Genomic DNA, 14009 nt, shown 5'->3' with positions numbered 1-14009 from the left:
GGTAACTGTGAGCGCTCACCTCTCATGCACGCGGCCCCGCTCATCTCCCAGGGTAACGGTCACTGAGCGGTTCTTGCTGAGGCTGAAGTGGTTGCTATAGTAATGGTAGTCAGGGGTGACCCATCCGACCCACACGCAGGATGGGTCCTGACCTGCGAATATCCTGACCGAATGATAGTACTGCAGGAGACAGACGCAGACGTCATGCTCAAATCACACATCATGAGGAGTCATATGACTTCACAAACACTATACAGAGCTCCTTTTGGAACTTGAGGGTCAATAAAGGCCCAAAAAGACCAAGAACAACAACTATAACAATAATTATACCCAATCACTAGCGGACAGTAGAGTCCACATCAGAACTATAACAATAACAACAAAGAGAATGACAGACAACCTTGTTGTGCTGCTTAACATTACTAAAAAAAAGGCGTAAAAGTGCCCCTTCCCGCACCCAAAACTAGTCGTCTGTTGATGAGAGTCTTAAACAAGGACTGTTGGGACGTGGTCCTGTTCCACTTCACATACGCTGAGTGAAAGTGGAGTTTTATAATGACAGGACACTTATTTATGACACTTTATTCGCCTGGAAGAACACCTCGTTCCACGCGTCATACATCATTACGCTATTTCTAAGTCACTGCACATGCGCAGTACTTTCCAGTTTCGGTTTTCAATCGGATCAAGTGTTAACATTTCCTCTCGCTCGGATTACAAAAGGGATTAACCACTTCTTAAAATCTGATCAAATCCGATCTGATTGTGCTTCTAGTCCTATTACGATCGGATTAGTAGGGTCCATGTAAATGCAGCTATTATTACGGTTATCATTATAGTTGTTTGTTATAGTTTTAGTTATTTGTTACTTCTATTTCTTCTTTGTAAATTATTATAATTATGATTATCATAGTTATTTCTATCATTATAGTTATAGTCATGACTGTAGTTATCATCATTGTTATAGTAATTATAATAGTATTTAATGATTTACTTACCATTCTAGATATTATATTTATCATTATATGTATCATTACAATTATCGTTGTAGGTTATAATGATATTTTATAATGTTATAATGACAAAAACGCTGACAACAAAACATGCAAATAAAAAGTACCTAAATTAGATATAGAAAACCTTTATTTTCATAACGGTTCTGGAGGAGAAGAGGCTTCGATGTTGAGGACTTACTGTGGTGATGGTGCTGTAATCTGTTCTCCTGACTTCTTCCGAGTGTTTGGTGGACTTCACTGGATGCCTTTAGAGGAAAGAGGAACAAGAGCTCTGAATGACTCGATCAGAATGCCGGAATCACCCTGATATCTCATGCCGTCTTCTTCTCTGACCTGTGTCTGAGCTTGAGCGGCTCGTCCTCACACAGGCCGTTGATGTGTGTGCAAGAGCTGCTCCTGAAGCTGGAGTGAGACTCCACAGGCATGCTGAGTCTGCAGAACACCATGTCAGCGTTACTGTTCTGCGTCCCGAACGTCTTATGGGTGACTTTGAGACACGGCGGACCGTCCACTGTCCCGTCGATCCGGGTGACCTGCACACACGGTGGGATTCAAATACCGTGCATACACAGCGTTCTGCAGCTTTGATCAATTTAATACGTTTTCAAGAACTTTTCCAGACCAATGAAAGAAAACTAAAGGAATAAATTAAAGGGGTCATATGTTGCTGCTAAAAAGAATATTATTAGGTGTAATGAAATGTGTTTATGCGGTTTAAGATTCAAAAAATACATTATTTTCCACATACTGTACATTATTGTTTCTCGTCTAATTCTGATTTTTACAAGCTCTGATTGGCCAGCTATCCAGTGCATTGTGATTGGGCGAATACCTCAAGCTTGTCTAGCAAGTACAGTGTTGTATTTTCGAGTTTGAAAATGCTAAAGATTTCTATTATTTTTTTCATAAAAAAATCCTTAAAGGGATAGTTCACCCCAAAATTGTAATTCTCCCGTGATTTACTCACACTGAAGCAATCCTAGGTGTGTATGACTTTCTTCTTTCAGACAAATACATTCTGAGTTGTTATTTAAAAATATCCTGGCTTTCAAGCTTTATAAAGGGAGTGAATGGGTTTTATTTGACAATAGTCCAAAAGAAGTCCAATAAAGTGCATTAATCTCTAGCTTGTGCCAAATGTTGTGTTTGTGTTAATTGCAACGATGACTTTAGCATAGCGCAAACTCTGGTGAGAATATGCTACTCTTGCGAGAACCAATGTTTGTTTACAGGAGCAAAGGAAGCAAAGTTTTCTTACATTATCAAAATCCTCCCACATTATATTTACAAATCCTTGTTTTGTGCTTCTAATTTGTGACTGGTGTTTTGTTTTGCTCTCTTACTTCTCATTGGAGCTTACACTATATGCAACATCATGTAACAACATAAAAGTGCATACAACAGTAAGCGTAAGCAGGAAATTATGGTTTATAAAGTTTTTAATATGGATATTTTTTTTAACACAAATGCAAATATTCGCTACTGGAAGCCTTCACATTCCCCCCAGAGCATTTTTTATATTGGATAGATGCACTTTATTGGACTTCTTTTGGACTACTGATAAATAACATTCATTCACTGCCATTATAAAGCTTGGAAGAGCCAGGATATTTTTTTATATAACTACGATTGGATTCGTAATCAATTTCATTTTTGGGTGAACTATCTCTTTAACTTTGTAATGCTGTACCTTCTGATGGCACTGCATTATGCCTTGTTTTCCAGTACAAAAGTCTAAAGATCCTTAAATCAAGACACATTTACTGGAGAAGCACAATGACAGAAGACATGAAGTCTTGCTTTCCGAGAAACTGATCAAAATGAAGTGGGTTTATGATTAAATATCTGTCAGTGTGCTCAGAAAAATCCATGTAATTCAAGTTTTCAAACCCCACTGGTAGATATTTGCTCTTATTTTAATTATAAATTCACTTTGTTCAATTCCACAGAAAACGAGCCTTCTTCAGTTCATTTCATTTTGCATCTCTAGTAAATGTTTCTTGATTTAAGGATGTTAAGATATTTATATTGCAAAGCAAGACAAGTATACGGAGAACATCATTTAATTAATTTAAGACTTGCAGCTTTTTAAGGCCACAATCTGTGGAATTTAGGCTTATTAAGACCATTTTATAGCCACACAAACCCTGATACGAGGCCAAACAGATGCATTTATATTGATCTGGCACATTTCCATCCGAATCGATGCGAACAGCCCTCTGAGGTCCTGGAGGAACCCAGAACAGCTCTTTCAGGAACAAAAAGCAGTTCATTAAGGTTTGACGGGGCTCTCTGGGAGCGAAAGGAAGGTCTCGAGGCTCACCGCGATGTGATGGTGGTCTTTGGGCACATTGCAGAAGGTGGGCAGGCGTTTGCTGAACCACATGGTCACTTCACGGTTCATGTTGACAGCGAAGGGCTCGAAGCCCTCCTGCAGGCCACACATGGTGTAGTACTTAAAGGTGCTGGCGTCCTTCCCCAGATTCATACGGCCCACCTGAGACAGACCCAAACTACAGACCGGGATGAAACCTGGAAAACCAGAGATGCCGACGGTGATCTAACGGCTGAGAACGATCACAATATGCAACATAATATCCAAACACTAGATCGTTTTGTCTTTCTGATGTCCCTCAGTCAAACGTTTTCAACAATAAAATAACACAGAAAAACATTATGGACTCCATAAAATCACAAGACGAGTTCTGTTTCGTTTTTGTATTGATGTATTTTCTTTTAAAACAAGAAGCTGGGGCAAGAAAAATGAAGAAAAAAACAAAACAAAACAAAAAACAGTTGCATAAAACAGTGTATAAAAAATTACAACAATTAAATAAAAATCAAACGAAAAATAAATAAATACAACGAAATGTCAAAAATATAGATATAATTAAATGCAAAATATACAAAGAATTGTAAAACAAAAATACAGAAATAAATATACAATGACAAAAAAAAGAACACACACCATGTAAAAAATGAATATATAAATAAATGCATAATATGCATGGATGCACATGTGTATCATACAAATATTGTGTGTTTAATTTATACCAAAGGCATTGAAATCCGATCAGATCAAGTTCTCTAAGCAAGTGAAGCTGTGTGTGTTTGACAACACTTGTGTTATAGATGGATGTATGCATGTAATTTATGTATATTTACTGATTATATTTTTACTAAAAAAGCACTTTGGACCAACTACACACCTGTAAAACTTGGTCTCTATGAATAAAGCTCGACATAACTAACCGTCGTCAATGTCAAAGTCGGCAAAGCACAGCTCAGAGCCCTTGTTGGTGATCAGGATTTCTCCGTTCAGGGTGAAGATCATGGATTTGTCCTCCAAGTTGATCATACAACCCACAACATCCCCAGCGTGCCAGCAGCGTCCGAACAGACGGCTGCCCGAGTGCAGCCGATGACCCTGAGAACCACATAATAAACCATCAACACATGCCTTCAGATCAATGAAAACACACAGAACCTCATCAGATCTGGAAAATGTCTTGATCAAAAGAAAAAGGGATTCTGAGATGCTAATAGTGATTAGCTAAGTGTTAGAACATGCAAGTAATTGATGAAACATGATTAAAATAATCTGAAATGTTGGCATTATTAACTAAGTGCTACAACATTTTAATAACTAATAGAAACGTTAACAAATATGGATAATAGTAAACATTAGTAACTTGCTTAAAACATGCTAATGCTAACATTATGTTAATTATGTTAGCATATTTTTCAAAACATGCTAGCATCATGCTAACTCAATGTTTACAACATGCTAATCATGTTAGTATGTTTCTAGCATCATGCTAATCATGTTAACATCTTGTTAAAAACGCTTATGGATTTGTTGTGGCTCAGACGAGGCTCAGAATGTTTTAAAGAATAACTGGAAGGAGATGTTAATGTTGTTCTGTTTTTGGTTTTATCAAATAACACTGCGAAGCAATGCTGCTATTCGACCAGCTGGTCTTACACGTGACATCACGTAACACGTAATCTCATTCAAAAAGCTAGGATTTGGTAATATGAGAAGTGTGTAAACGGATTCTGGACCCTGGGAGATGAGCGGGGCCGCGTGCATGAGAGGTGAGCGCTCACAGCTACCATGTGATGTGTTGTGATGGGTCATGTGATGTGTTGTGATGGGTCATGTTTTGTGATGGGTAATGTGTTGTGATAGGTCATGTGATGTGTTGTGATGGGTCATGTTTTGTGATGGGTCATGTGATGTGTTGTGATGGGTCATGTTTTGTGATGATCATGTGATGTGTTAGGTCATGTGTTGTGATGGGTAATGTGTTGTGATAGGTCATGTTTTGTGATGGGTCATGTGATGTGTTGTGTTAGGTCATGTGTTGTGATGGGTCATGTGATGTGTTGTGATGGGTCATGTTTTGTGATGGGTCATGTGATGTGTTGGGTAATGTGTTGCAATGGGTCAGGTGTTGTGATGGGTCATGTGATGTGTTGTGATGGGTCATGTTTTGTGATGGGTCATGTGATGTGTTGGGTAATGTGTTGCGATGGGTCAGGTGTTGTGATGGGTCATGTTTTGTGATGGGTCATGTGATGTGTTGTGATGGGTCATGATTTGTGATGGGTCATGTTTTGTGATGGGTCATGTGATGTGTTGTGTTAGGTCATGTGTTGTGATGGGTAATGTGTTGTGATAGGTCATGTTTTGTGATGGGTCATGTGATGTGTTGTGTTAGGTCATGTGTTGTGATGGGTCATGTGATGTGTTGTGATGGGTCATGTTTTGTGATGGGTCATGTGATGTGTTGGGTAATGTGTTGCGATGGGTCAGGTGTTGTGATGGGTCATGTGTTGTGATGGGTCATGTGATGTGTTGTGATGGGTCATGTTTTGTGATGGGTCATGTGATGTGTTGTGATGGGTCATGTTTTGTGATGGGTCATGTGATGTGTTGTGTTAGGTCATGTGTTGTGATGGGTAATGTGTTGTGATAGGTCATGTTTTGTGATGGGTCATGTGATGTGTTGTGTTAGGACATGTGTTGTGATGGGTCATGTTTTGTGATGGGTCATGTGTTGTGATGGGTCATGTGATGTTTTGTGTTAGGTCATGTGTTGTGTTAGGTCATGTGTTGTGATGGGTCATGTGACGTGTTGTGATGGGTCAGGTGTTGTGATGGGTCAACTTTTGGAACTGGGCCCCTGTGATATCAGGAACCCAAGCATTCTCCATTACCAGCAGTCAGAAGATCTGCTTTCAGAGTTTCCCACTCACCCGGTGACCGTCGAAGACATAGGCCTGCTCGTCCGTTCCCAGCTCCACATCTGGTCTACAGCCGGGCCGAGCCCAGCCAACACGCATGTCTCCCCCCGTCACCGCCTCGAACTCGAAATACCACCGGCCCGTCTTCACCGCATACGTGCGCTCCACACGGAAGAAACGGATCTTATCGATGCTCAGCCGCTCTAACACATGACCTGAGACACAACGAACACATTACATACAGCTGGAGCATCCAAATGTGGTGCTGCTCTCTTACTGTTCCTGTATGTTAAACCCTGTGAGGTGAAGCATGTCTGAGATTAACTTTTGGTCACACTGAAATATACACAGAAATGTAAAAAATGGAGTCTTTGCTATGTATTTTGATGTATTTATTTATTTATTATTTTAGCAACTTTGGCATTCCATATGCTTGAGTGGATTATCTGCTCTTTGATTTCATTAATTCAAGTCGTGAAGGCATCAGTATGTGCTCTGAAACTCAGAGTTTCTTTAAAACCCTCCATCAATGTTCAGATTATCAGAAAATCAGCGAGTGAATGAAGCAGAGAATCAATTCAATCAGAAGCAGAGAAACACTGAATAAACCATCGTTACTGCTCATTAAACTCTAAGATTAGAGTTAATTCACTCCCTAAACACCACTAAAACACTGATGCAGATAATTAACCTTCAACTGTTATAACAGCATATTCTATTGTTATTTTAAAGAAAAATATCCTATGTACAGATGACTTTTACGGTTCATTGTTATAAATAATATTTTAATTTCAATTCATACATAAAATGAAGACCAAAGTGCTTAAGAGGAGAGAATATAAGACACTGAGAAAACAGAAAGCACAAAAAAGTAATAAAAACAATAAACACAAGAATAACAATAAAAACAAAAGAGATTTAAACAGTTGAATCAATCAAGAGCGATGTGAAAAAAGCAAAAATTCATTGAGAAGCAATGGAAAGGTAATATATAATGGCTTAATGGCTTATTATTTAAAATAAAAAAGAGAGAGTTTTTTTAAAGAGTAGTTTTCTTTTCCTTCATCCAATAACAATAAATAATAAACAAAAAAATAACAATAGAACCTAAAGAAATATAAAATATTAATGAAAAGCTGAAAAAATTGAGAAGTAATAAAAAGTTCCAGATTTTTGGAATTGAAGGATTTATTTATCAAGAGTGAAGTCTCAGTCACCGATAGATTACAATTAAGCCTTAAAAAATGAAATAATTGAGATATAATAATAATAAAAAATCTGTGAAAAAAAACAAGAATTGTAAAAGTCTGAGAAAAAAATAGAAGAAATTCAGAAGTAAAAAAAGAAAATTCTGAAATAAGAAAAAAAAAAAACAAGTCTATAAGTAATTGAGGAATGCAATTGAAAAAATAACTGACTTGAAAAAAAAAAACACACCTAAGAGGTACGTGAGAAGTGATAAAAAGGTCCAGATTTTTGTGACAGTGTCTCCTTGTTTCTCATTTCTAAAGTGTTGTGGTTCTCACCTGCGTCCTGGTCGGGCGGCTCCACGTTGTATCCGTATCCGATCAGCGTGCGAATGGCCTCCCGAAGACTGTCACGGTTAGACTTCTTGGTGCGCTCATCAAGTAAAGCGTACGGCACCAGACGAGGGTTTCGCTTGTTCTTCACATCCTGCAGAGAGAGATTGGACAGAATTAACTGGCCGTTTATCTGCATTATGAGAGCAGCATCACTATTTCCCAGCATGCTCTCTGACCTGCTGGATGCCGTAGGTCCAGCCCTGTTTGATGCGGTCTTTGGCCCAGACATTGTGAGCGTTTTCTGCCAGTTTGTCCACGAGCAGTTCCTGACCGGCGCTCAGTTTGACGTCTGACAGATCCAGCGGCGATGGCTTATAGCCGTTAGACATCATATAACTGCACAAAACACTAATGAATCAACAACTACAGTCTAGTGCCCTTACTTTCTAGATGACTACACACACAATGAGGCCTAACGAGCGCCTGTCATCAGATAAACCAGCTGGAAAATCACTGCAACTATGACATAATGTACACTAGACTAAAATATATTAAATGAACAGGAAAAACAAGTGAAAAAAAATAAAATAAAACCTAATTAGTATTATTTAAAAAACAAACTAATAAAAGTGAAATAACAAATTTAATAATAACTACTAAAATTGAAACAAAACATTTCATATAAAAAAATCTAATTAGAAATATTATATAATATATATAATTGAATGATAATATAAATTAATAAAAGTTAAAAATTAACTGAAACTAAAACTGAAATAAAAATATGAATAAGAACCATAACAGTATATTAATAATGCTAAAGTAATAGCACTAAAATTACTAACTGGAAAAACTAATGAAAAAAATAAAAAAAATAAACTCAAAAACGTATAAAAAAAAGTTTTTTTTAAATATACAATTAAATGTAATTAAAATTATTAATGAAATCTATAATTGCATTATAATATAAATGAATAAAAGCTAAAAATGAACTAAAACTAGAACTGAACTGAAAATAATTTCAACACAAATAGTAATATATATATATAATAAAAATAATAATAAAATGACAAAACCACAAAATGAATTTACTAAAAATGTATCTAAAATAAAAACTAAACAAAATATAAAAATTAAATAAAAATCAATCTATAAATAAAAAACTATAACCGTATATTAACAATACTTCAATCACACTCGGGTGATGATGAAAGAGTCAAGCTATTAAAATGACTCCAATCATGAATACCAGCAGATCATGTGTGGCATGTGAATCGTCTTGTTGAGTCACTCACTTCTTAGGGAGCTTGAGCTTCTTCAGCTCCTCTTCAGCGTTGACCTTCACCTGGACCACATGACAGCCCAACGCCAGCAGAGTCCTGAAACACACAACCAGCATTCATTCTTGTTTCTGAATGAATCTGTACTTTGAATGAATCGGGTGAATCAGTGAATCAGTGAATCAGTGAATCAGTGATTCAGTGATTCAATGGCCCATTCATTTACTTCACTCCTGAATCAATCAGCCGTTTGAACGAATCGAATGAACGAATGATTCAATGACTTCACTGCTGGCAGTTTGAGTTTCTATTAAAAAAATGTTAATAAAACCTGACTAAAAAGGGATAGTTCACCCAAAAAATAAAATAAAAAATTCTAAAGCTACTTTTTGTGAATTCTATTCTATGCTTTTCTTATTTAACACAATGATGACTTTAAAATACACAGTCAGTCAAAAGTTTTTTATGTTTTTAAAGAAGTCTCTTCTGCTCATTAAGCCTATGTTTATTTGATCAGAAATACAGAAAAAAACTGCAATATTGTAAAACTGTATTACCATTTAAAAAAAAGATTTTTATTTCAGATAAATGCAGATCTTTCGATATTTCTATTCATCAAAGAATCCTGTAAAAATGTTCTCAACTGTTTTAAATATTATTATCAATATTAATAATAATGAGAAATGTTTCTTGAGCAGTAAATCATCATATTATTCTGATTTCTGAAGATCATGTGACACTGAAGACTGGAGGAATGATGCTGAAAATAAAGCGGAGCATCACAGAAATAAATTACACTTTAACACAGATTCACACAGAACACAGATATTTTACATTAGAATAATATTTCACTATTTTTACTGTATTTTTGATCAAATAAATGCAGCCCTGGTGAGCAGAAGAGACTTCCTGTTCAAAAATGTTTGGGTGGTTTCTCAGCCATAATTAATGTGCGATTAATTGACAGATAGTGTGAATAATTAGATTAATATTTAGAATCAACTGACTGCCCAAATGTCTTAATAATCCTGAAGAATGACGCCGCTCTCACTTGAGTGTTTCGGTGGACATCTGCAGGTTGTAGTTCCTCTCGGTTTCTGGTAGTTTGGAGAAATCCACCAGACACGGGTGCTGCCGCTTGTTATCCTCTCTGATCTGAGAATAAACAGACGGGAATCAGCGGCGCACACACGGGAACACACAGAGCAGATCTGCACACGCTTACTACACAGGGAACATCACGAGTGTTTCTGGGAGCTTTACTAGAGCTGATGAGGATTTTCATCAACCAGAAACAAACACACACATGCAGCACACGACCGCTGGCTTCATTTACATGAGACTGATCTGAGAAACTGATACTGTGTTACATTACTGATTTAATGCACTCAAAACGGAATTGATCTGAATGTAGAGATGCTTTACAGCTGAAACAGGGTTGGTTTTATAAATTAACAAGAATATTTTTCTTGTTCATTAATGTAAAGCTGGTTTGAAACAGGTTATTTCAATATTATTGAGATGCTATTATACTTTTGTATTAACATATTGCATGTTATTTTAAGATTTTTTTATATTTTATATATTTTTTAAATATTAAATATTTTATTTTTTGTTTTCATTATAATTTTTCAAATTTTTTTTTTCATTTTTAGTTCTAGTTCAAATCAAGTTAAACTAAATGAAAATGCAATGTGTTTTATTATTTTTATTATTATTTATAATTTTTTTAATTATATTTAAGTATTTTTTACAATTATTTTTATAACTATTTTATAGTTATTATAATTTTAGCTTATTATAATAACCCTGCTTTGAACTAATCTGTATTGTCTAAAGCACTTTAGAAATTTAATTTCTCCTGAAAAAAAGTTTTCTAGTTTATCTGATTGAGAATAAAAGAGAAAAACCTTTATAAACATAAATGTTGCATTAAAAAATAAATAAAGCATTATGATCGAGTCTTGATATATGCAAGTAAATAAACAAAGAAATATGCAAACTAATAATAATAATAATAAAACATGAAAATATGATTAATATTTAAATAAGTAACAAAATTGTACAAAATTAAAGTGGTATGGTTCAGACTCTCAAGTGGCATGAAACAATTTGTAATTACAGAACTACATTATTGAGATAAAAAAAAAAATGTAAATAAATAACAAAATAGTTCAGAATTTGAAGCTCTCTCCGGATCAGTCTCTTGAGTTGCATTAAACATTTCTAGCTGAACTCTTTTCCAGTCACTTATATTAAAGATGCATTGATGCATCGAGGCTTGAACACCGTCTGAAAGCTCTTATCCTGCCATCCTACATTAGATTAGATCTATTACACACGTTCTTATAGATTTACAGTTTGTTACAGAACAAATTTACAAAAGAATCAATAATAATTCCATTCGTTTTTAAACGAATGACCCAGTAACTGCAAAATGAGTGAGAGACTCAGATCAAACGAAAGAAGAGTCGTGGATATGGAGAATCAGAGATATTTAAGCAGAGCTGACGCTCGGGGTCAGGCGTCCGCTAACGAGCTCTCGTTAAAAACACATTAAACACTGAGATCAGCAGCTCATGGCAAACGGCCCTCAGAGTGAAACTCCTGCTCAATTACAGACCAGACATGAAGATGAGGGAGAATCAATGACTGAGCTTATCATAAAAGCATCACAAACACATTCAGCTGTGTCTTTAAGGGCCTGAAACACGTCTAGCCCTCATAATGCATGCGGCTTATTTAGACCCAGAAGAGACACATAAACATAAAAAAACATAGTTTTTTGTAAGGAAACAAAACTTTGTAAATGTTTAAAGACCCTCAAAATACACATAATTATTTTTTTCAGATTTTTACAAAAAAATTTTAAGAGATATAACCATTTAAGCAAACGTTTTGTGTCCGGGTCATTTTGACCCGTATTTGTATGGAGCGCCATTAGTGTCAAAAATACTTTCTGTAAAATTATCTATGGAGGTAAATTAGTGCCAAAAATATATACTTTGATTTAACATATTTAGCATATGTCTCACACACCTTTGGGCTGAATTTTGTTGATGAACATGAACATGTCATGTATTGATGAGCTATTGCAGCATTAAAATCTGATTACGTATTTTCATCTGAAAATTAAAGTTTATGCAAGTAAAATTAATTTTTGTTTGAAAATTAATTTGAGTAATATTTATGTTATTTTGTTATAATTTGGACAGTTTTTTATTTAATGATTCATAGGAATTTAAGTAAATCAATTAATTCCAATGAGGTTAATAATGCTAATTCCTGAGAATATATGTTCTTATTCATTTCACACAATGATATAGTCAAAGAAAAGTTTTCCACAAATTATACATGTGTATATAAATTGACTCATGTTCAAAAGTTTGGTATCAGAAAGATTTGTAATGTTTTTTAAAAAGTATATTTTGCTCATCAAGATGATTTGATTATTTGTTTAGAAATACAAAAAAAACCCAGTAATATTGTAACTATCAATACATATAAATTAATTATATATATATATATATATATATATATATATATATATATATATATATATATACACACACACAATGAAATATACATAGAGAGACAATAATTTAGAATTTTATTTATATATTGTGAAATTTTAAATGTGAAAGAACTTATGATTTTTTAAAATGAATAATCCAGGGGTAAATGCAGTAATAACACGGTAACATTCAAAACTAAATTTTTTTTTCACATTCACTTATTAATGAGAAGCTGCCGATCAGATACACAATAGTTTTAGTTGAAGAATACTAAGTTATGACTGTTTTATAAAATAAATATTCCTTAAATGTGAAACTGGAACTTCTGAATGCATTATGAGGGTTAAAGACACCTGAGACGAATCTGAAACGAATGTGTTTAATTATTTGTAAATCAATCACACTAATGACACTACATGAGCATGACGGATCTGATCTGGACGGCACAATGACAGGAGGATGGTTATAAGTCACTTACCCTCTGTTTTAATTGAAGAGCAAATTATAAAAGAGAAAGCAAAACGATGCACTCAACAAACGACCAGCACAGGTCACGTGATACTCAACTTCTGTAAATCGGTGTGTGTTTGTGTGACTGTCGGAGCGGTACCTTCCCGTAGGACCAGCCCAGCTCGATCTTGTTCATTCCCCAGAGCTCATGGATGTTCTCCGCCAGACGATCCCGAACCTTCTCCAGATGAGGAGGCATCCCGATCTGAGACGAACACACGCCATCAGAGACCGGAGAGTGGATCGACACTCTGCTCTGTCTCCGTTCATTCATTTTAAAGCAGATCATTACATTTTCCATTTGATTGAATTAATTTGTTTTAATTGAATCCTGCATGTTCACAGCCACACGGTCACATCACAACCACATGAAAAAAAAAAGGTAATAAATGAAGAGTAAAATAATGAATTATTTTTTTTATTTTGTATAAAGATTCAGTCTCTGTGAATAACAGATCATGTCATTCTTTAATTGTTTTAATTTTGCAAAATGTGTTTAGATTTATGGTCAAAACAAGATCTAAATGTCATTTAATTAAAATTAAATTTCAGGTGAATGTAAATAACTTACAATTTAAATGGTTTAATAAAACAAAAAAGACACTGAACAGGAGTTTTATTTCGATAAAAAAGATCAATATGCTAACAAATACAATAAAAACAGCTAATTTTTTTTAATTTGAATTAAATGTTATCCCAAATTAATATATTATATATATATAATTAGGACAATTACATTTTAGGAATTTATTTTAAAGATTTTCTCTTGATAAAGACAATGGAAATAGCACAAAAAATAGTAATAATTTGATCTTAAATATGTGTGTGTGTGTGTGTGTGAGTGTGTGTGTTTATGTGTGCGTGTGTTTATGTGAGTGTGTGTGTTTGTGTGGGTGTGTGCTGTGTGTGTGTGTG

General features: G+C 34.9%; 1 protein-coding gene across 3 annotated transcripts in view; it reads right to left on the bottom strand.

Moving 5' to 3' along the window:
• The window catches only part of LOC127933154 (ryanodine receptor 3), a 112757-nt gene that overhangs the window by 65657 nt on the left and 33091 nt on the right, over positions 1-14009 (bottom strand). For all 3 annotated transcript variants that reach the window (XM_052529910.1, XM_052529911.1, XM_052529912.1), the window contains exons 22-32: positions 13195-13299; positions 10121-10224; positions 9085-9168; positions 8026-8185; positions 7793-7940; positions 6279-6481; positions 4269-4443; positions 3340-3548; positions 1350-1549; positions 1195-1261; positions 20-180 (exon numbers count right to left, since the gene is read on the bottom strand). In XM_052529910.1, the coding sequence (XP_052385870.1) occupies positions 20-180; positions 1195-1261; positions 1350-1549; positions 3340-3548; positions 4269-4443; positions 6279-6481; positions 7793-7940; positions 8026-8185; positions 9085-9168; positions 10121-10224; positions 13195-13299 (1616 nt within the window). The remainder of the gene's footprint in view (positions 1-19; positions 181-1194; positions 1262-1349; positions 1550-3339; positions 3549-4268; positions 4444-6278; positions 6482-7792; positions 7941-8025; positions 8186-9084; positions 9169-10120; positions 10225-13194; positions 13300-14009) is intronic.

The sequence above is a fragment of the Carassius gibelio genome, chromosome A17, assembly GCF_023724105.1.
Source record: "Carassius gibelio isolate Cgi1373 ecotype wild population from Czech Republic chromosome A17, carGib1.2-hapl.c, whole genome shotgun sequence".
Lineage (NCBI taxonomy): Eukaryota > Metazoa > Chordata > Actinopteri > Cypriniformes > Cyprinidae > Carassius > Carassius gibelio.
The sequence above is the reverse complement of the archived record's forward strand: the minus strand, read 5'-3'. Positions and strand labels throughout refer to the sequence as shown.